Genomic DNA, 21,185 nt, shown 5'->3' with positions numbered 1-21,185 from the left:
GGCATCTATTGCACGTCTGTCCGTCCTGGGAGAGGGACTCCCTCCTCTGTTGCTCCTCCCTGTAGGTTTCCTCCCACTTTTACCCCCTTTAAACTGGTTGGGTTTTCCTCCGGTAAGTTTTTCCTTGTACGATGTGGAGGGTCTAAGGACAGAGGGTGTCGTTTTCTCCTACTGATATTCTGCAAAAACTGTGCTGTTGTATTTGCTGTATAGTATCCTTACTGTAAGGTAGGGGTGTAACGGTTCACAAACATTTTGGTTCGGTACGTACCTCGGTTTTTAGGTCACGGTTCGGTACGGTACGTTTTCGGTACAGCAGAAAAAATAATCACAAAACATATATATATTTTTTTATTATTATTAAACTGTGAATAATGTATTCACTCAAATAAATACAAAATATAGTAAAATAAACATTAAGGTGACAGCATTTCGATGAACTGAAATAATCTGTATTTTAACTTTACTGTACTAGTACTCACAAAACATAAACTATTAGTTTTGGGTTTTTAATTATTATTAAACTGTGAATATTTACCTCAAATAAATACAAAATATAATAAAATAAACATTAAGGAGCAGCATTTCGATGAACTGAAATAATCTGTATTTGAACTGTACTGTACTAGTACCTAAGCAGCCAATTTGACATTATGACTTGCTTGTCATTGTATTTTCATGTTTTTTTAAAGAAAGATGAACTTGTCCACATTGCTTGCCGAAAGGGCAGATCTGCTGGCACTAACAATGTCTCCTGCTGTGGAGAACACCCTCTCGCTAGGGACAGAGGTAGCAGATACAGCCAGGTAGCGCTTTGCTAATATGGCAACATAAGGATATTTGGCGTTTGTAATAGCTTTGGCTCGGTCTGAACTTTTTGCGAGTGGTGGAGGCTTAAATGCTAGCGGGAGTTGGGTTTGCACTTCAGTCTTTTTTCTTTTGGTACCGGTGATATTCACGTTTCGGTGATGCCTTTTCAAATGAGTGTGCAAGTTTGATGTATTGCCAGCCGCGTAACCAAATTTAGTTGAACAATGCCGACAAACAGCTTTGGTTCGGTCCACCTGTCTTTGTCCGTCATCCTTGTACGTAACTGCGAAACCAAAATGTTCCCAAACCGGAGACTTCAATGATGCTGGAGGATTTTCGAGCTCAACTTTATCTGCGTTCGCCATTTCGACAGTTCCTCAAATTACTGACTAAATTTGAACGCATCCCTCTGACCAGCTCTCACAGTATGCCTCTCGTCCAATGAAATGACTTGCTATATGACGCGTTGAACACAATGTGAGCAAATTACTCTGAATGCTGCGACGCAGCACCTGAGATTACTTCCAAAAAGTTGTTCACGTTCTCAATTTTTTACGTTTAACGTTATATTCGTTCGGTACACACGTGTACCGAACCGAAGGGCCCGTTCCGAATAATTTCGGTACATGTACCGTTACACCCCTAATTTAAAGTGAACAATTTTTTACTTATATCTGGTTTGTAGCTCAAATCCTTCAAAGTTTTGAAGCACGGTACGTAGAAAGCAGCAAAATAAAAATTAAAGGGTATAAAAAGGAGCATTTACCACCGGTAGAAACTGGCAGCATCTCTTCCGGAGGTTTGGCCTCTTTCTTTGGTGCAGACAGCTGTTCCTCCAGACTCTTCAGATTGTCTTTGTCTTTCAGCAGGGTCCCTGGCTTCAGGTCGTTGATGTCCAAAGACAAGTTCTTACACAGAACTTCAATCTCAAACTTCAGGTTCAGCTGCAGTGAACAAGAGGACAATGTGAGAAATTGTTTTTGTATCTGCTTACTCATACAGGTTAGGTCTGTATGGAATAACCTTTTTTTTAACATTCAAAGCATCTATGACTTCTATTTTTGTGATGACTGAATCCATTTTTATGTTTCACTTTTTAACAACACAAACTGATTTCCAAGAGCTGCCAGTTAGTTTGCTACATAGGAAGAATAATTGATTACCTTGAGGTCATGTTCTTGATGCAGCTCTGCAAGAACATTCATGATGGCCATGGTCCAGGGGTTCTGGGGCCTGAAGATCTATAATGCCAGACACACATTTAATACATTTGCTATGAAGAAACCACAGAAAACACATTGACAGCCGGTGAGCTAAAGCCAATTTCATTAACTGTGTTAGAAGAATTCTGCATTCTTTTTGAAAGTAAATATGACTTCATGACACTACTGGGCAGAGGTATAAGGAAATGTCATTGACACACTAATCAGTCTACACCTATTTTACTCACCATGCTTCGCAGACTGGACTCCAAAACTTTGGCCACAAATGGAACCACATAAAGGAGCTCCTGCTGGCCTTTCACATATGCTTCCAGTAGCAGAGACTTCACCTCCAAATCCTGGGGAAAACGACAGCAGATTTTAGCCTTAAAGAGACCCACAAGAAAATTAAACAACACAACCTAAGAATTGTTTCAAATTCTTACTGTGTATAGGATAGGCTTGTTTTTGGCCAGTGTGATCATGCCCAACCAGTGGCCCAGGTTCTTCAGCAGCGAGCGATCAGAGAAGTTGGCAGCTGCCTTGTCAGATGTCAACAGAACCTGAGAGAATTGAAAAATGACAGACGAGTGTCAGTATTTTAGTTATTCCACTGTGGCAAGTAGGAAGAAACAAATGCAACTGGCAAGGTGATGTAATGTCTGTAAACTTGACATGCAGCTGTTTAATATGGAAGACTCAAGTGTAAAATGGCCAAAAATAATTTATACATTCTTCTGTTATCCCCACATTGTTTACCTTGATGTTTCTGTAGGTCTCATTGAGGACCATCTTGACAAACTCCGGGTTCTTGAGAGTGTCCAGGAAGTTGGAGTAGAGGCCGTGGAAGTTGGGCTCGATGCTGACACGCTTCATCACCAGGTACTGAGACACCCAGGGCATAAACTCATCCTTCACAGTCTCCTTCAACTCTTCAACCTGGAGAAGAAAGCAAATATAGTTTAAAAAAGAAGTTTCTTTGACCATAATGATGTTTGTGACTTAGGACTTTTCAAAGATTGATTTAAGACATTTTAATCTCATTAAGGCCTCATTGTAGATTAATTCACTGCCTTTTAAAACTAAGAACTAAGTCTTCAATTACAGTTCTCTTTTGTACGTTTTACTTTACCTTTTGTGTCATGTTGGACTGAGAGAGGTTGTTGAATATGAACGCAATCTTCTCCTGGACATTCTCGGGAGGCTCTCCAATCCGTTCTGTTTGGTCGGTGGCCACCAGCAGGGTGTCAATGTTGGTTGTGTTTATAGAGGGCTGCAGGAAGGAAAACAAACTATTACCTTTGAAACTAGATCATCTACTGTTTCAAATTCTTTAATGGAGTCAAAAAAACATCAAATAAAAGCATTGACAAGGCACATATTAGGGTGTCTTGGGATCAACCAAGCCAAACTCACTGGCACATCCTTCTTGAAGGTGCTGGGTGTGGGTCTTGTGATGGTCGGGGTCTTGGCTACAGTGGTTGTAGTGGTGGTGGTGGTGACCAGAGTGCTGGGCTGGCCTGGCTGTGGAGCTTTTGGGACCCCGGGTTGCTGCGACTGGACCTGTGCCAGTGCCAGACTTCCAGGCGTGGTGATGGAGCCCTGCATCTTCACCGGAGGGTCCCGTGACTGTTGCCCATACTCGATATACTGCACGCACAGGATATCGGAAGAAGCAGAGCGAGAGATTTAATTTATCTGTATGGGTAAGTCCCGTCCTACAGACACAGTTGGGACTAGATAAGACTTGGAGCAAAGATAAATTAAGGAAACCTGATTACCTCTTGTAAATGGTGGGGGAATTGCAAGAAGTGGGCAATTGAAGCCAGATGTTGACAATATTGAGGATAGTCCTTTAGTCTAGAAGTATAAAAGATAGAAGTGAGCTTAAGACAAGATGACTGACGTTACATTAATATTTCTTTCACAAAAGAAACCATCACAATACCTGTTTTTAAACCTATCTAGGGCGGCAATTCCAAAGTAATACATTTTGGATCCAAAGGGTTTTCTTAAGGCTTCAAGAACATATCGGAGGGCCAAGCCCAGGGCCATGTAGGTGACAAGACCCTTCTCGATAATGCCACCAAAAAGGCAGGCAGTGATGTGCAGCTCCTTGTCTGGGTACTGGGGGAAGAATCTGTACTCCTCAAACAAGTTCCGAAGCATGCAGTTGAACACCTCTCGCTCCCTCTTGATGGTTGAATCCTTGAACCTCTGCAGCATTTCCAGTACCTAAGAGTACCAATGATGCTTGGGTTAATTCAAAGAGCAACATTTCTGAGAATAGTTGAATCAACTTCTGCCAATAACTGCAGAGACGAATGAAAAAAAGCAATACATACTTCATCCACGGACATAGTTGGATGAGGTGGGTGGTTGTAGATGCGCTGGAAGTAACTGTTTGCTTCGTCGTCAATCTCCTTACTAAAGTGCTGGTTCGCCTCGGGCCAAACCTGAGAAAGGTCAGCTGGGATAAAGAGCAGGAAAAATACATTTTTAACCAAGCCTGTTATTTACTTGAATGTGGTAATCAAACACTATTGTTGCAATCACATAAGGAATCTAATACTATTCTTACTGATAATTTAAAGTCAAACCTCTGTCTGATGCTTGAAAATTATATTAAAGTGGGGCTGTCGGCTATCAGACAAGGAACAGAAGACTGATTTGCATGACCAAAACAATTTATAAATTGTTTACAAGAGCTTAAACACTGCAGGAATCCTTAAAAAGCTCTTGGTGAATACTAGTGAACCTTGCCTTTTAACTGCATGTGTGAGGCACCCTGGCTTAGATGCATCAGAATTAAAACATGCAAATCAACACTGCAAAGGAAACAGTGCTACACTCTCAGTCACACTACTGCCACTACTTGCGGGCTTTTATCTTACTCTGCTGAAAGGTTGGTGGGTTCAGGCCTGGTGTGCTCATCTTCCTGGTGCCAAATGGGTCGGTGTTCACAGTCGGCATCCCCAGACTAGAGCCAATACTGGAGCCAATGCCTGTGCCCAGGGGACCTGAAAGTAACATAAGATCAGTCATTTCAATCCATACCGACGTCATCCCATGTGTTAACCTTTACAACATGCTTTTCAAGTGTTTTCTTGTCTGAAGTTCAGGATCAAACCCAAGCTATGCCTTAGTTTGCTCAGGCTATAGTGAATTTCAATGGAGTCTGACTTTAGACATGTACATGTGCTGTGGATGTTTATAAATGAACACATTTAAAAAAGGGCATATTACCAGAGTCCATGCTAGGAAGCTGCGAGGACAGGCTCCCAATGCTCCCAATGCCCCCAAATGGTGTACTGGGGTTGGGGTTGGTGAGGGGGGGGAAGGCTTTAGCCGGGGACTGGGGATTACTGAAAGCTGAGCTCAGTGAGGTTGGGAAGCCCTGCATGCTCTGAGTGTGGGAGGTGGCTGTGCCCCCCAGATTCAGGGACCCCATGCCGGAGAGAGAGTCCATCTAGAAAAAGAAAGACATTAATTATTATTTTAGATTTATTCAGATCCGTTTTGTCAACAATAATTTCCAATATGAAAAAGCATTACAAAGTGTTGCATTATAGCACTGTCATGTGAATGTACCTGTACAGGGGAGATGGCATCCAGGCTGCTGGTGCTGGGGGCCCGTCCCTTTGGCATCACCCCCGGTGGAGGTTGCCGGGCTTTATTCATTACATTGCTGCAGTTGGCAACCATGGTTAGGATAGTTTCTGACAGCTCCTGGGACACGCTCCTGAGGAAAAATGTGAACAAATATCGACATAATTAGATAATATTGTGATTGGTGTCTATAAAACAGTGTTTTCATATGTTTTGTTGACGTTGAAATGCCATTGAGTGAGACAAAACATTATTAAACCAAAAATCAAACAGTTTTCTTAAAAGGCAGACAGTGATAGAGCTAAGCCTAATGTCTCCTCACCCCGCACAGGACTGCAGGCAGGCCAGCATGGTGGCTAAGGTCTCAGGGGGCAGCTGGGCGCTTTTGGGCTGGTCCTTGTCTGGTGCCAGACCCCCCATAATGGATGGGCAGCGCCTCTTCAGGAATGTCACACATGCCTGGATAAAAGGTTCCTGACAAAACACACAAAAGGATTGTAAAACACAAAGACAAACAAGAACCCCAACAATCTTTATTGTTACATTTTAAAACAACTCTACTTTAATCAATTTGAAGACTTACCCCGTGCTCTCGGATTTTGTCAGTCAGCCATTTATCAAGTTTGAGGTATTCACGACGAGAAGCAAGTGCAGCAAGGTCAATAACAAAAGCAAATGGAGTACCATTCAGCAACATCGACAGAGACTGAGAGGGGCATAAAAAACAAAAACACTGCCTTATTTACCATGAAGAATATACCTACGACAAGCACAGAAAACATGGCCTGTATCCTTTAATGTCTTATTTTAATGTTGTGTTAAAACTGTGGGGGAAAAAAACATACGGAGGAACATTATTGAATGAAAGAGTCATTATTCTGCTATTGCTTAAAGGCTAATTTAAGAGAAGTCAAAGTCGGTGATCATTTAGTATTTCCTGACAAACCTTCAAGTCCTGGGCCACATCAAGGATGCGTGACAGCTTGGCCTGGTCATACTGCTCCCCCCTCATGTACCACTCTGCCATTGAATGCATAATAAGCTGACGGATAGAGGGAGACTGTCCCTGGAAAAAGAACGCCAGGTTTTATGAGTATACATAAATCAGGAAAACAAATAACCAGGAGAGTAAGCAGAGGACCAAAGCATGACCTTGTGACTTGAGATCAGAGAGCTGTATCACCAACCTGTCCGTGCCAGGCGTAGTGCAGGATGATGGCAGAGTTAGGGTGGTTGCCCAGGAAGATAGGCATCAGGGTGGAGATGAGCTCATGGCGCAGTGTGTGCCAGGAAGTGGAGATCTGCAGCAATGCCAGCACCAACATGTCTGGGCAGTGCTTGATGGGAAAGCTGAACAGCTGCTTCACCTGCTCGTACTGGCCCACCTCCGACAGCCTCAGCAGGCTCTCCACCAGGTCCAGACTTTTCCTGTAATGAGATGAGCAGAAAATCAGTCGAAAACACTAGATCACATTAGCCGCTTTCACACCAAGCACTTAGTCCCCAGCACTTAGTTCCCCGCACTTAGTTCCCCCATGGAACTAAAGAGCAGATCACGTTCACACCGGAATAAGTTCCCTGGGGATGGATTACGCAAATGAAGCCACTGTCGTCACTTCTTCTTCTTCGGGTTTACTGGAGGCCGCAAACCACTTCACTGCATATACTGCCACCCGAAGTCCACGGCCGGAAGTCCCCGGAGTTGGGGGCTGACTTCACCAGTAGAAGCCTTGCGAAGTAAACGCCAGAATGCCAACCTCCTCATCACTCCACGCTCCCATGTTTTTTTTGGTGTAGTCATTAAGTTAGTCTCTCTCCGTTGGTGCGGTAGGATTTAAGGCTAATATATGTAATGGCCAGCAAAACAAAAATGGCAGGCTTCACAAACTTTTCAGAAGGTTTGTTACGGGTCGGTGGTTTGCAATTCGGGGCCCAGCCAATCAGAATTGAGCGTTTTCTCCGCAGGAATACACTGCTCTCTGCGAGGGACTGAAAAGGGGGAGANTATTAAACTGTGAATATTCACTCAAATAAATACAAAATATAATAAAATAAACATTAAGGTGCAGCATTTCGATGAACTGAAATAATCTGTATTTGAACTCAGTTCAAATACAGATTATTTCAGTTCATCGAAATGCTGCACCTTAATGTTTATTTTATTATATTTTGTATTTATTTGAGTGAATATTCACAGTTTAATAATAATTAAAAACCCAAAACTAATAATTTGTTTTGTTAGTACTAGTACAGTAACGTTCAAATACAGTTTATTTCAGTTCATCGAAATGCTGCACCTTAATGTTTATTATATTTTGAATTTATTTGAGTGAATACATTATTCACAGTTTAATAATAATAAAAAAATATATATATGTTTTGTGATTATTTTTTCTGCTGTACCGAAAACGTACCGTACCGAACCGTGACCTAAAAACCGAGGTACGTACCGAACCAAAATGTTTGTGAACCGTTACACCCCTACTTTAAATGTATCGTCCTTCCCTCTACACCAGTAATGACCTGCCCTCTTCAATGATTAAACGAGACATTATGGTCCCTAGTTCTTTCAGTTCAGCTACAAATGATTGAACTGGTATTAATACCACCTTTGTCCAATCTAATGCCGTTTTTTTAATATTGAACATTTCTTATGCTGTATGAAGTAATTTTAAGAAAAGATGTTGGACTGAAATGCTTTATTACTTGTTCTTGTTGCTAATTTTTTTTCTTTCTCTTTAGGTTTTCTGGACTTTAATCAAATGCCTGTTTTGCGACCAACAGGGGACTTTGTTCCTTTCGCCGCCCCCCCCTCAACTCCAGCTGTCACTACCACCCCTTGCACAACCACCGGCCCCCCCACCCCTCAGTTTAGTTACCACGACATCAATGTGTATGCCTTGGCAGGCCTGGCTCCACACATCAATATAAATGTCAACGTAAGTGATGGGTGCCTGCAGACCACCGACTGAGACGTTTCTCTCTCTTGTTGCTTTTATCCTTTCAATCATTTTCTCCTTTCTTGACTGTTTTATCTCGTGTTCCCTCTTTAGATCTCGCTGCTGCAGGCCCATCCCCAGCTGAAGCAGTGTGTACGGCAGTCGGTGGAGCGTGCTGTTCAGGAGCTGGTGCATCCGGTGGTTGACCGCTCTATCAAAATAGCCATGACGACCTGTGAGCAGATCATCCGGAAGGACTTTGCTTTGGATTCGGAGGAGTCCCGCATGCGTGTGGCTGCCCACCATATGATGAGGAACCTGACTGCTGGCATGGCCATGATCACCTGCCGCGAGCCTCTGCTCATGAGCATCGCCACCAACCTTAAGAACAGCTTTGCTGCTGCGTTAAGGGTGAGCTGAATTTCCTTAAATACTAATATTCCCTTGTGCACCAAGAGAAGTAATCATAGCAAGATTTCTCACCTTTTCACTTTCACTATTCCTGCTTTTTCAACTTTAATGATGTGTTCTTTCAGGCTCCAACCCCACAACAGAGGGAAATGATGGAAGAGGCTGCAGCCAGGATTGCTCAAGACAACTGTGAATTAGCATGCTGCTTCATTCAGAAAACAGCTGTGGAGAAGGCTGGCCCTGAAATGGACAAGAGACTAGCCACGGTGAGGCTTTAAGCACATTACCTCAACACTCGTAAATATACATTTATTTCTAGTGCACGAACAATGGCAAAAGTGTCCAATGCCTAACTGTTCCTTTGAACTCTTCTAGGAGTTTGAGCTGAGGAAGCATGCACGCCAAGAAGGACGGCGGTACTGTGATCCTGTTGTTCTGACGTACCAGGCTGAACGCATGCCAGAACAGATCAGACTCAAGGTAATATCACTGTAACATCGAGACATGCAGTATATCAAAATATAATATGATGTTACCTCAGGTTATAGATCTTTCAAACAAACACAGACACAAATTGTAACAAAAAGCATTTTTTGTGTTTTAGGTAGGAGGCGTGGACCCGAAGCAGCTGGCAGTGTATGAGGAGTTTGCCAGGAACGTTCCAGGTTTCTTACCCAGTAATGATCTCTCCCAACCCACTGGCTTCTTGGCTCAGCCCATGAAGGTGAGGTTAATTTCTGAGATCACCAAAAGAAAACGTAAGAACTAAAAAGACTAGGGAAACCGGGGTTTAAAGTAGAGATTCATGGCGCTTTCCCACTGCAGGGCCTCGCTCGGCTTAGTACGGTATGGCTAGGCCTCGTTAGACCAGGCTCACTTTATGCTGCGTTTCCATTGCAGTTTAGGAACTGGGGTAGTAACTATAGTAACGCAGTGTAGGCGGAGCCGTGACGTCATCTTCAATGTGAAACACAAAACCAACACAACCAACATCAGCCGTTAGCTGTTAGCCCTCAGAGCTCACAGCTCTTCATATCTGTTCAGAAACTAGACAAAAGTTAAACAAGTACAAACCACATACTGTCTGTGTCATGGCGAATACAGTTGCTGGTTTATTTATGTCTGTATAGGCCGTTGTTGTGAGTGTGGACGGTCGGAGCATATACAGCGTTAGCTTAGCCGATCTCCATTTAGAAAACACGCATCTTAAAAGGTTTTCCGCCTGCCGTCTGTCTGCAGACTTGTCAAAGCATTAATTCATGGTTTTTACTAACCGGTATCAGTATGTTNTTGCGTAGTTATTTAATGCAAACCACAATCTTTTCCTTCAAACATAATGATATGACATGGATTAAAGGTGCCATGTCATGCTTTTCCGGTTATTACCAGTCCCCTTGTGTGTTATGAAGGTTTTTCTGCATGTAAACGGTCTGCAGAGTCAAAAACCCTCAGAGTACACCCTGTAGGGAGTAAAACTCTAACGCAGAAAAGACCTGTCTATGCTGCCCCAGAGCGCCTCGTTGGAAATTTCTCATTTTCCATTGTTTACTTCCTGGGTACTCTGACGTGGGAATACCAAGAGGCCACACCCTCTGCCAGCCTTTCACGAAACAAAGCTTCCCACACCTTTCAGCGATTCATGCCGGATATGTACAGCGTAGGGCACTGAAGAACGATGCTGTTCCTACTTTGTTTGGACCAGCGGGAGATTCGGGTACACAACCTGTAAGTATTCATTGTTGTTTGTGTATTTATGATGTCTAAAAGAAACAAGGTATCTACCACGACTGTTTGAACGGGTAAACGTTTTTCGGGCTACTAAGTTGGGATCACGGAGAAATCCTCTCCGCAGACCCATGCTCACAGCGTTAAGCCTTTTTCTTACTCAATATCAAGCCACACTTATTGTTTTTACTTCGGCTGTCAATGTTTGTGTGTGCTCAGAATGAGTTTTGCTTGTTCTCTTGTATCGCCGAGACCGTAAGCCTGTCTGCTCCTGCAGCAGCTCACACAGCTGCGAGCAGCAACGAGCTTCTCAGCCAATCAGAGCACAGTGGGCTCACAGGGAGGGGGGGCAGGAGCTCCAACAAGCCGTTTAGGACAGAGAGTGAATACACATACTATACAGAGATGCTGTATGAGAAACCAATGTGAGTTTGGAACATTGAACAATATAAATCTATTTTAGTAGACCTCAACAATGGAATTATGATCAGTAGAAATGGCCATGACATGGGACCTTTAACAAGACTACATGTAAGGTATAATAAGTATGTACAAATTGAGATGGTCTTATTCTTGCTTACCTTCTGCTGCGGTGTGTGCGCTAGCATCCTGGCGATGAAGATGCGGTGGGAGATGAGTTCCAGCCAGGCGTACACAAAGCCGGGCGCTTTGGTTGGTCTCAGGATGTGGAAGGTATTGCTACAGGTAAAAAAAGACAAAAACATTTTAATTTTGAGCACAATTTTTGCACTAGCCAAGCTTTTTCTATTCCAACACTGAACACAGGTGGCATGCTCATATCCATGCAGATGTCTTACCAGAAGGCCGTGAGTGTCTGAAAGTTGATGGTCTCCAGAACATGCTCTGGAGCGTTGAGCTCCAACAACAGCATGATGAAAATGCGGTGGTACGGCAGCTGCTGGAATTCTGTCTGACGGACATCATGGTCCTGAATCAGGACCCCGACTACGATACCCAGCACCTGAAATAACGTAGAGCAAAATCAGAATTAGGTGAACTGGCCTGTTCAACCCGACGGCTGTTTGTGCAGAAGACGTGTTTTTTGTTGCTGTACCTTGTTGAGGAGGTTGATCTTGGTCACTGTGTTGGTGGCCTCTCCGGAGTGTTTGACCAGCAGGGCGATGAGCCTTACGAAGGCGTCCAGGTTGTGGTAACACTTCGCTCTGATGATGGCTGCGCTGGCTGCTGGGTTGTGCTGCTGCTCAGCCTGTGCCCGGTAACTTATCTCCACGCACATTTCTGTGCAAAGCCGGAAGAACCTTGTGATCAGGTCATCAGTCTTCAGGATGCCCTGCTGGTGCATCTGGAAGAAAGAAAAAGGAGATCAAAATGAGGAAAAAAGGGGCACTGCGACTTCTGATCACTTGCACAACCGATAATGGTATTTACCTGTCCAACAAAAGCAGAGAAAGCTTTGGTGCTGTCCCTGCCAGCAGCCGCTGAGTGGTACAGGTTGACCCACTCCCTCAGGAGGTACTCGGCCTTCTCCCTCAGGCCCGGAGGGTCGTCATACTCTGAAGCCTGGGAGATCCCAGAGTGCATCATGAAGTTCGGTCCTCCGTGGGCCCGGTCAATCATGGCCTCGTAGTTGGAGCGAACTACATCCATCAGCTGGGGAAGGCTGGAGGGGCAAAAAGAGATAGTCAGTTTTAACCCATCTCATAGCAAGATTAAATTAGTCATTTCATTTTAAAAATGTGTTAAAGATTAACATTGATTTCTAGGTGGAGTATTAAATACTTCCAAATGCCAAATTAAAAACTTGAAGTAATTCAACACAATGGACACTTGTGGTATTTATCAATGTGAATTAAGGCATACATTTGTTTTAATGTAAAGCAATAACATGTTGGTTGTCAAAGCACCACAATCTCTCGACATAACCACCTAATTAACATATATTTTTGTATTTATCATTATATGGGCTTACCCCTCAGGTGCGTTGGCTCTGGAGTGTGCACAGGTCCTCATCAAAGTCTCAATTGTGTGGAAGAGGTCCGCCTCCGTCACATGGCTGACGCTGCGCTCATCTACCAGCAGCAGCTTCACCAACTGCATGGCAAACGCTACTGCCATGTAGTGCAGGCCGTTTTCCATCGACTAGAAGAAGATAAGGATCAACGTTAAGATGGTAATGGCACATGAAATTGTACTTGGCCAGATAAATATATTCACAAATCTATTGATCAAGGTCGAGAATGACAAGCCAAAAAAAACATGCTTTTGCACCAGAGATAAAACAATAAACACTTGACTAGATCCAAATAGGAATAATTGACACCACATCAAATTATAAGTACAATAGTAAATGACAGATATGTACCTGTGCCAGGTGCAGGTCGTACTGCTGCATATTCACAAGATGGTTCCTGATCAAAAGCTCCACCGCCTCCACGTTGTATTTGTACTCATCGCGGCATTCAATCAGACATCTGTAAACAAACACGGTAATTCAACACACCAGGGGAAATTATTAACAAATATCCTGAAGTTACACAGAACACGTTCAATCACTTAAATCTATTTTTTTCCAGATTTAAAACAATTGACCCTGGCTAAACAAGATTGTATGATCCGAGAAGATAAACTCAGCTTCAATCAGACGTGTTCTGACTCACCTGGTGATCTGCTTATTGCACCACTGTGGTCCATAGGCACGTCCGTCCTGCAGGGCTTTGAGCACCAGCAGGTGGCACTCTCTGTAGCGGAGCAGCAAGTCTGCATCAGCTCCACTGGTAGCATCCAGGAGACCCTCAACAGCCTTGAAGTTAGACAAGCAATAGTATGCATTAATTAATCTTCTACATTGCCTCCCTCACACCATTTCTGAAGACTAAATGTGAAAGTGTCCTACCTTCTGCAGAAGGCCGAGTGCAGCGATGCCATCCCTGGAGTTTCTGGCCAGGGCCACAGCCTCCAGCAGGCTGCGCAGAGCCTGGGTCAGGGGGTTCATGGCGAGGGCCGGAGGGATGGCATGAAGGTGTTGCTCCAAGTCTGCCATGCACTTGTCGTAGATCTGAGCTACATCATCCGTGGCCCACGCTTGTTGCTGTTAACGGAAATACACAGAATTAAGTCCTGCAGGTTTAAAACAGCAACACCAATCTGTGGCACCATGTTGCTGATATGAACACATGGACATGCGCTGGCAGCACTCCTCAGTTTTATTAACTTTTATAAAATCAGAAATGACAGGGTAAAGCAAAGCCAATAAAAGGTTAAGATGGGCCAAAAACACTCAATCAGTGTATATGCAGGAATCCTGAAGTCAAATCTAAGACCTTTTTTAAGACCCTTTCCACACATTTTAAGACCTCATCGCCGGTATATGTGATGTATTTGATTCACACATCTAAATGGCGCATTTCCACTACAGCGTGGAGCACGGTTTAAGCATGCCGTGCCCGGCTCGTTTTTGATTGCGTTTCCACTAGGCGTAGTTCCGGCTAGCGGGTATTTTTTCACAGTTTTTCTGGCACTCCAAAATCGAGGTTCTTTCCGGGCCAACAACCGGGCTGAGTATGCTAAACTAGTGTCAGAATCGCTGGCAACTACAACAAAATGAACATATTTGACCGTGATTTAATTGTAATACACATTTCAAAATGATGCCGAAGTAACAACATACTGATACCGGTTAGTAAAAACCATGAATTAATGCTTTGACAAGTCTGCAGACAGACGGCAGGCGGAAAACCTTNACAGAAAAGACCTGTCCAAAACGCCTCGTTGGAGATTTCTCATTTTCCAAAGGGTGTGGCCTCTGGGTATTCCCACGTCAGAGTACCCAGGAAGAAAACATTGGAAAATGAGAAATCTCCAACGAGGCGTTTTGGACAGGTCTTTTCTGTGTTAGAGTTTCTCGCTACAGGGTGTACTTGGAGCGTGTTTGAATCTGCAGACCGTTTACATGCATAAAAACCTTCATACACAAGGGGACGGGTAATAACCGGAAAAGCATGAAATGGGACCTTTAACACATAACTGTTGCTTTGTTCTACATTTGTTACAATGTTGTGTTTTTTGTAATGTTTCTCTAATAAACTGATTCTTCTCACAGGGATGGCCCATGTACGCACAGCTGCTGATTGATCTCTTCAAGTACCTGGCCCCCTTCCTGAGGAATGTAGAGCTCAACAAACCTATGCAAATCCTCTACAAGGTGCGTCTCAGTTGTCGTACATTAACTTGCAGAAAGTACTGCCATGTTTGATAACAGGGAAACTTGTGGTTATATCTGCGTTTGTGTATCATGACTCTGTCTGATGGCGTGCTGTTTTGGAGCATGACTTGGTAATTATGTGGCTATAGACTTATGTGTCTAATGTGTACATTTTTTAAATACAACAGCTGAACTTAATCTCTTCTCTCCCCCTGTCGGCTGTTTCAGGGCACACTGCGAGTGCTACTGGTCCTGCTGCACGACTTCCCAGAGTTCCTCTGTGACTACCATTATGGTTTCTGTGATGTTATCCCACCCAACTGCATCCAGCTCCGCAACCTCATCCTCAGTGCCTTCCCACGCAACATGAGGCTCCCAGACCCTTTCACACCCAACCTCAAGGTATACACACACACAATTTAAGATAATCTGTTAATTACACGTGCCCTGGTGTTTCTAAGTGTGTTCTAGATCGGCAGAACCTCTTCAGCCTTGTTTGAACTTGTTAAGGTTGTTAGCTGTTCTCATAAATCTGTGTCTTTATTAACACCCTGGCTGCAGGTGGACATGCTGAGTGAGATCAACATCGCGCCCCGTATCCTCACCAACTTCACAGGCGTTATGCCTTCCCAGTTCAAGAAGGACCTGGACTCGTACCTGAAGACTCGGTCACCAGTCACCTTCTTGTCTGAGCTGCGCAGCAACCTGCAGGTAGGACCAGTGCAGACTGATTGTATTTAGTTAATCATGGTCTTAAAAAGGGCAATATCATTTTCTTTATTGACCTTCTTTTGTCTCCCAGGTGTCTAACGAGCCAGGAAACCGCTACAACATCCAGCTGATCAACGCGCTGGTGTTATATGTGGGCACACAGGCTATCGCTCACATCCACAACAAGGGCAGCACCCCCTCCATGAGCACCATCACCCACTCTGCACACATGGACATCTTCCAGAACCTGGCCGTGGACCTGGACACTGAGGGTAAGGTGGCAGTGCACAAACCAGTTTCTGTCCAATGGTAGATAAGAGCTAGGTGAATCAAAGCTTTTTACTCATCAGGTTTCTGCTGTCATGTGTTTTTCAGGGCGTTACCTGTTCCTGAACGCGATCGCCAATCAGCTGCGTTACCCAAACAGCCACACCCACTACTTCAGCTGCACCATGCTCTACCTGTTCGCGGAGGCCAACACCGAGGCCATCCAGGAGCAGATCACCAGGTAAAACAATCTCAATATATAAAGTAGGCCATGAATGAGTCCTACTTCCTAGAAAAGAGTTAGCTTTTTACCACTTCTAGTTACCTAGTCTGGAAGCCCTATTGTAGAGATAAGGTCTGGTTAACGCAAGCTTAAGAAATGTTTTCTTATTGTTCTACATCATACAAATATGCCTGTATTAGTAATTATTTGAGAAGAAGGAATACATCGAGTCATCCCAAGGGAATCCTACTCCTAAATGTGCAGTAGGTTCATGCTTTGTCCCTCTCTGCCAGGGTTCTGTTGGAGAGGCTGATAGTGAACAGGCCTCACCCATGGGGGCTCCTCATCACCTTCATCGAGCTGATCAAGAACCCTGCCTTCAAGTTCTGGAGCCACGACTTTGTGCACTGTGCCCCCGAGATTGAAAAGTAGGTTACCTTTTTAGACTGGTTGTTCTAGGACATGGTTGTGTTGCTCTTTGAGAGACGTTAACATTCATCTTCTCTCCTCAGGCTGTTCCAGTCAGTAGCCCAGTGCTGCATGGGACAGAAGCAAGCCCAGCAGGTGATGGAGGGCACCGGTGCCAGCTAGCCTGTGCACCTGCCCGCTCGCAGCCCATGGGAGAGATGCCGCGGCCTTGACCCACTCACCCACCACACACACCTCTCTCTTCACTGTCGGCACTGGATAAACTGGCAACCACAGTCATTTCAAATGTGGATGACTACTGCTCACGGATCTAAAGAGCTAGATTTTTGTTAATCCCTTTGGGGCTGAATTGAGATGGAGAGAATGAATTGGGACATGCTGTTTAATATACTTTTTTGAAGCTTTGATGTAAATATTGGAAAAAAGGGAGTACGGGAGAGTAGATGTGTGGAGAGCAATGCACATGTCAAATAAAATGTATCCTGACATGTAAAGACATCCAAACATATTTTCACTCGCTACCAAAGTCCTTGGTTTGCTTCCCTCCCACATAAATCCTCTTTTTCCTGAATTTTTTTTGTGCTTTCAGAGGCTGAATGGTAGATTGAAGAAAATCGCTGCCTGATACTTTCATTTGATTCCTTTTTATCCCTGAGTGGGACAGGAAGACGAAGTTTAGTCCCCCGGTTGGGGTGGGGTGGGGTGGGGTTCTTCTCCCGGTGTGTCGGTGGAGACAGTTTGCTGGTGGTTTGTCCGTTTGAAACTGGCTCTGGAAGTCTCTCCCAGGCACTTGTATATTGTGCAAAGTGATGGCGACATCGTATCTTTACGATTTGTACAAAGATCCAAATTGAAGAACAACAATAGAAGGACCAATACAGCCCATTTTGTAACATTTTGAATGTTTTGTAAATGTATTGGTCCATGTGTTGTATTTTGTAGTCCTTTCTAGTTTGCCTTTAGTTCTTGCTACTTAACTGCAGTATGCATACATACAGGAAATAAAGCATTCAAACTGCAAAGCATCTGTGTTCATTCAGAGACTGCACTAGTAATGTGATGGTGCTAATATACCAGGTGTTTTAAAATAACTAATTTGATTACATATATATATATATATATAAAATCAAATATACCTTAGAACTGTACATTAATTAGTTTTAAGGTTTAAATGTGTTTACAAATGTGTGCACCTACTTTTGAAGCAGTGTACTTTTGTTTGTTTTTATTAGGAAAAGAAACCTTTTACTTTTATACATCCATACTATTAAGTGGCCATGTCTTGAAAGCATTAGAGAATACAAATATATTGCATATCAAAAGATGGATGGTTAAAAGAGCCACCATTTTAATGTTCAACTAGTATATGCATTGGTTATCTTTTAAGACACTCAACTTCTATATGGCATTATTTGAATGTTTGCTGTATGTCTGCATCAAGTTTAAATTTGCTTAAATGGGAAACGAATGAAATCATTTTGTAGGTATTGCAAAGCATGCATATATATAATGTTCTATGTGCAAAACATCTATATAATATACCCTAACAGTCAAACGTTTGGACACACCTTCAAATTCGAAGTTTTTTCTTTTTTTCTACTTTGTAGATTAATACTCAAGACGTCAAAACTATGAAAGAACACGTGGAATTATCTGGTTAAAAATGTTAAAAAATCCTGAATATTATTTTAATTTTAGATTCTTCAAAGTAGCCCTGTTTTGCCTTGACAGCTTTGCACTCTTGGCTTCTCTGTCAGCTTCATGAGGTCATCACCTGGAATGGTTTTCAATTAACACGTGTGCCTTTTCAAGAGTCAATGTGTGGAATGACTTGCCTTCTTAATGTGTTTGAGGCCATCAGTTGTGTTGTGCAGAGGTAGGGTTAGTGCACAGTGGAAAGCCCTATTTGACTACTGTTGTAATCCATATTGTGGCAAGAACCACTCAACTCAGTGAAGAGAAACGACCGTCCATCACTTTAAGAAATTAACGCCCGTCGATGCGGAAAATGTCAAGAACTTTGAATGTCTCCTCAAGTCCAGTCGCAAAAAACATTGAACGCTGATTAAGAAACTGGCTCTCATGAGGAAAGGAAGAGCAAGAGTTACCTCTGCTGCAGAGGATAAATACATCAGTTACCAGCCTCAGAAACTGCAAATGAAAACATAAATCATCACAGAGCTCAAGTAGCAGACATCCTCAACATGCACTGTTCAGAGGAGAGTGCATGAATCAGGCCTTCATGGTCCAACTGCTGCAAAGATCCACTACCGAGGATGAACAACAAGAAGAGAATTGTTTGGGCCTAGAAACACAAGGAATGGACATTAGACAGAGGAAATCTGTACTTTGGTCTGATGAGTCAAGATTTGAGATGGTTGGTTCCAACCACTGTGTCCTTGTGAGACGCAGAGAAGGTGAGAAGATGGTTTCTGCATGTGTGGTTCCCACCGTGAAGCATGGAGGAGGAAGTGTGATGGTGTGGGGGGGCTTTACTGGTGTTTTATTCCAAATTCAAGGCACAGTTAACCAGCATGGCTACCACAGCATTCTGCAGTGACCAAAATATAAAACATTCTGGATTTTTTAACACTAGATAACTCCATGTGTTCTTTTATAGTTTTGATGTCTTCAGTATATATTTACAATATAGAATTTGAAGATGTGTCCAAACTTTTGACTGGTACTGTACATAAGTGCACAAATCATTTGACATGTCTTAAAAAATTTTTTTTATTGACAGGGTATTTTAGGAGACATTTTGGTGTGTTTCTTGGTACCAAAAGAAATTCCTCATGTGGTCTCCTCACTGCTAGAGTCATGACTTAGTGAGCTCCATCAGTCTGTGCAGGATGCTCCTCTGTCCGCAGCACACGTGAAGGGCACGCTGCTGCCGGCTGCTCAGTCCCTCAGGTGCAGACCCTCCCCCCTCCCAGTCTCCGTAGGAACTCGCAGTCAGACGGGCGGCTTCATGAATTAGCCATTTCCACGAAGCATTTAATCCAGGGAGACCCTCGTAAGACAAAGCAAGGGAAATCTCCTCTTCCTCATCTTCCTCCCATCCTTCGTGGTCTTTGAACTCTGAGAACTCCTCCTCTGACATGCACAACACCTGAAGACACAAAAAGATTGTCCAATAAGCCGTTCCTCAAACTTTGTCAACAAAGTGCTTGTGTTTTTAGTTATGGTGTAAGCAAACTGCTCTGTTGCATGTCTCACCTTGAGCACAGAATGCAGCTCTGTGTCTGTAAGGCAGCCCTGCTTGCCAAACACAAAGGTTGCTTTCTCTTGCATCAACTCAAGCAGCATCTCCCACTTCTCCTCCACCAGCTGCCGGGCCAGATCAGACTGAACACCTGGGGAAAGATGAGGAGGGAGGGTTATCGTTTCCTCAACGCTTCTCTTGTGTGATATTGTAGTTTGCAAACTCTTAAAATACCTTGTGTTGCGACTTTGTAGAGGTTGATGATGGGAATGTCAACGTTGTCGTTGCTGTTGCTTTGATGTGGCTCCGTGAAGCCGTACATGTGCAGCAGCTGCCAGTTGGCCAGCTGCCCGTAGGTGTTAAACACCTCCTCGCCCTTATGAATGGGGCGAACGCAGACCATCTTCAAACTGTCCTGCGAAAAATTGAGAGTTCAGAACAATGTTAACGGGGCAGTTAATTCAAAGTTTCAATGTCAAATTCTAAACCAATACCCAGGTTTAATAAAAACACTTTGTGCACACATTTATTAAAAAAACGTCGATGGCCCCTCACCAGCGTAAACTCCAGAATAGCATTGTGATTAGACACATGGTTAAGCATGTCAGCCATTGGAACCATCATCAGTTGGTATGGGGTTTTCGTTTTCTCCACCTCCTCCTCCTCCTCGTCATCTTTATCATCATCATCCCTCCTTCCTGTGGCTCTTGGAAACTACAAAGAGGAGGAATGTTAAAGGGATCTCAGGGTTACATTTCAAATTTAGAAGGACAAAAAAAAGAAAGATCTGGATACTTTACGTACAAAAGTGTTTTTCGGCTTGTGCTCACTAACCTGTAGGCCATGACAAAGGCCACAAGCTGTGTGTAGAGCTCCAGTGTGTGTGTGCCGGGGTTCCAGAGGTCAGGGTGCTTTCTGATGAAGGGAAGAACCACGTTTGTGTATTCCCTCTGGATGTTCGCCAGGTCTGTCTCTACAGCCTCTGGAATACCCGTTCCCCTCAGTAGTCCGTCCCTCTCCTCTTTAGACCTGAACGGATGAACTTTGAATTACTGTAAAGATAACTAAAAATTAATATAACGTTTTTTATGCATGGTCCTTGTTTATCTAATAATATCAACTTTATAATGTAATGGTAGCTTCCTCAATTTAATTCATACCAAAAAAGTAAGATATTGTGGCAGCCTTGATCTTTACGATGGAGTTCAGGTAGAGATACAGTTGCAAGAAAAAGTATGTGAACCCTTTGGAACTACCTGGATTTCTGCATAAATTGGTCATAAAATGTGCTCTGATCTTCATCTAAGTCACAACTATAGACAAACACAGTCTGCTTAAGCTAAAACCACACAAACAATTATATGTTTTTATTGAACACACCATGTAAACATTCACAGTGCAGGGTGGACAAAGTATGTGAACCCTTGGATTTAATAACTGGTTGACCCTCCTTTGGCAGCAATAACCTCAA

At 43.4% G+C, this 21,185-nt stretch overlaps 3 protein-coding genes across 3 annotated transcripts in view; 1 reads left to right on the top strand and 2 right to left on the bottom strand.

Annotated features, from left to right (window-relative positions):
* Nucleotides 1-7,402, bottom strand: part of cnot1 (CCR4-NOT transcription complex, subunit 1) — a 14,227-nt gene extending 6,825 nt beyond the window's left edge. Inside the window, exons 1-18 of the mRNA XM_010782761.1 lie at nucleotides 7,379-7,402; nucleotides 6,809-7,084; nucleotides 6,568-6,687; nucleotides 6,205-6,327; nucleotides 5,944-6,095; nucleotides 5,604-5,754; nucleotides 5,259-5,481; nucleotides 4,907-5,032; nucleotides 4,358-4,482; nucleotides 3,961-4,247; nucleotides 3,794-3,872; nucleotides 3,429-3,662; nucleotides 3,145-3,285; nucleotides 2,772-2,951; nucleotides 2,459-2,575; nucleotides 2,261-2,371; nucleotides 1,974-2,051; nucleotides 1,577-1,754 (exon numbers count right to left, since the gene is read on the bottom strand). Coding sequence (XP_010781063.1) covers nucleotides 1,577-1,754; nucleotides 1,974-2,051; nucleotides 2,261-2,371; nucleotides 2,459-2,575; nucleotides 2,772-2,951; nucleotides 3,145-3,285; nucleotides 3,429-3,662; nucleotides 3,794-3,872; nucleotides 3,961-4,247; nucleotides 4,358-4,482; nucleotides 4,907-5,032; nucleotides 5,259-5,481; nucleotides 5,604-5,754; nucleotides 5,944-6,095; nucleotides 6,205-6,327; nucleotides 6,568-6,687; nucleotides 6,809-7,084; nucleotides 7,379-7,402 — 2,725 coding nt within the window. The remainder of the gene's footprint in view (nucleotides 1-1,576; nucleotides 1,755-1,973; nucleotides 2,052-2,260; nucleotides 2,372-2,458; nucleotides 2,576-2,771; nucleotides 2,952-3,144; nucleotides 3,286-3,428; nucleotides 3,663-3,793; nucleotides 3,873-3,960; nucleotides 4,248-4,357; nucleotides 4,483-4,906; nucleotides 5,033-5,258; nucleotides 5,482-5,603; nucleotides 5,755-5,943; nucleotides 6,096-6,204; nucleotides 6,328-6,567; nucleotides 6,688-6,808; nucleotides 7,085-7,378) is intronic.
* Nucleotides 7,403-8,347: 945 nt separating this feature from the next.
* LOC104955432 (CCR4-NOT transcription complex subunit 1-like) lies at nucleotides 8,348-17,080 on the top strand. The gene is made up of 14 exons (XM_010782760.1): nucleotides 8,348-8,560; nucleotides 8,675-8,971; nucleotides 9,097-9,237; nucleotides 9,347-9,451; nucleotides 9,576-9,695; nucleotides 10,739-10,745; nucleotides 14,094-14,104; nucleotides 14,778-14,879; nucleotides 15,108-15,281; nucleotides 15,441-15,590; nucleotides 15,682-15,862; nucleotides 15,966-16,098; nucleotides 16,374-16,508; nucleotides 16,593-17,080. Exons 1-14 carry the CDS (start codon nucleotides 8,384-8,386, stop codon nucleotides 16,669-16,671), a joined length of 1,812 nt encoding a protein of 603 aa, XP_010781062.1. The 5' UTR covers nucleotides 8,348-8,383; the 3' UTR covers nucleotides 16,672-17,080.
* A 1,944-nt stretch (nucleotides 17,081-19,024) lies between these two features.
* The window catches only part of setd6 (SET domain containing 6, protein lysine methyltransferase), a 17,444-nt gene continuing 15,283 nt past the window's right edge, over nucleotides 19,025-21,185 (bottom strand). The window contains 6 exon segments of the mRNA XM_010782523.1: nucleotides 19,025-19,621; nucleotides 19,729-19,865; nucleotides 19,949-20,129; nucleotides 20,270-20,407; nucleotides 20,410-20,428; nucleotides 20,549-20,743. Of these exon segments, the coding sequence (XP_010780825.1) occupies nucleotides 19,328-19,621; nucleotides 19,729-19,865; nucleotides 19,949-20,129; nucleotides 20,270-20,407; nucleotides 20,410-20,428; nucleotides 20,549-20,743 (964 nt within the window). The 3' untranslated portion in view covers nucleotides 19,025-19,327.

This window comes from Notothenia coriiceps, unplaced genomic scaffold, assembly GCF_000735185.1.
Source record: "Notothenia coriiceps isolate Sejong01 unplaced genomic scaffold, NC01 NC01_scaffold00024667, whole genome shotgun sequence".
NCBI classification, from domain to species: domain Eukaryota; kingdom Metazoa; phylum Chordata; class Actinopteri; order Perciformes; family Nototheniidae; genus Notothenia; species Notothenia coriiceps.
Note: the sequence above shows the minus strand (reverse complement) of the source record. Positions and strands in the feature narration are given on the sequence as shown.

Excerpts from the sequence above, each read along its gene's own strand:
- LOC104955432 (XM_010782760.1), top strand. The coding sequence starts at position 8,384 with ATGCCTGTTTTGCGACCAACAGGGGACTTTGTTCCTTTCGCCGCCCCC. Across the intron at positions 9,238-9,346 it reads TGGACAAGAGACTAGCCACG|GAGTTTGAGCTGAGGAAGCA; the intron begins GTGAGGCTTTAA and ends GAACTCTTCTAG. Across the intron at positions 14,880-15,107 it reads CTATGCAAATCCTCTACAAG|GGCACACTGCGAGTGCTACT; the intron begins GTGCGTCTCAGT and ends CGGCTGTTTCAG.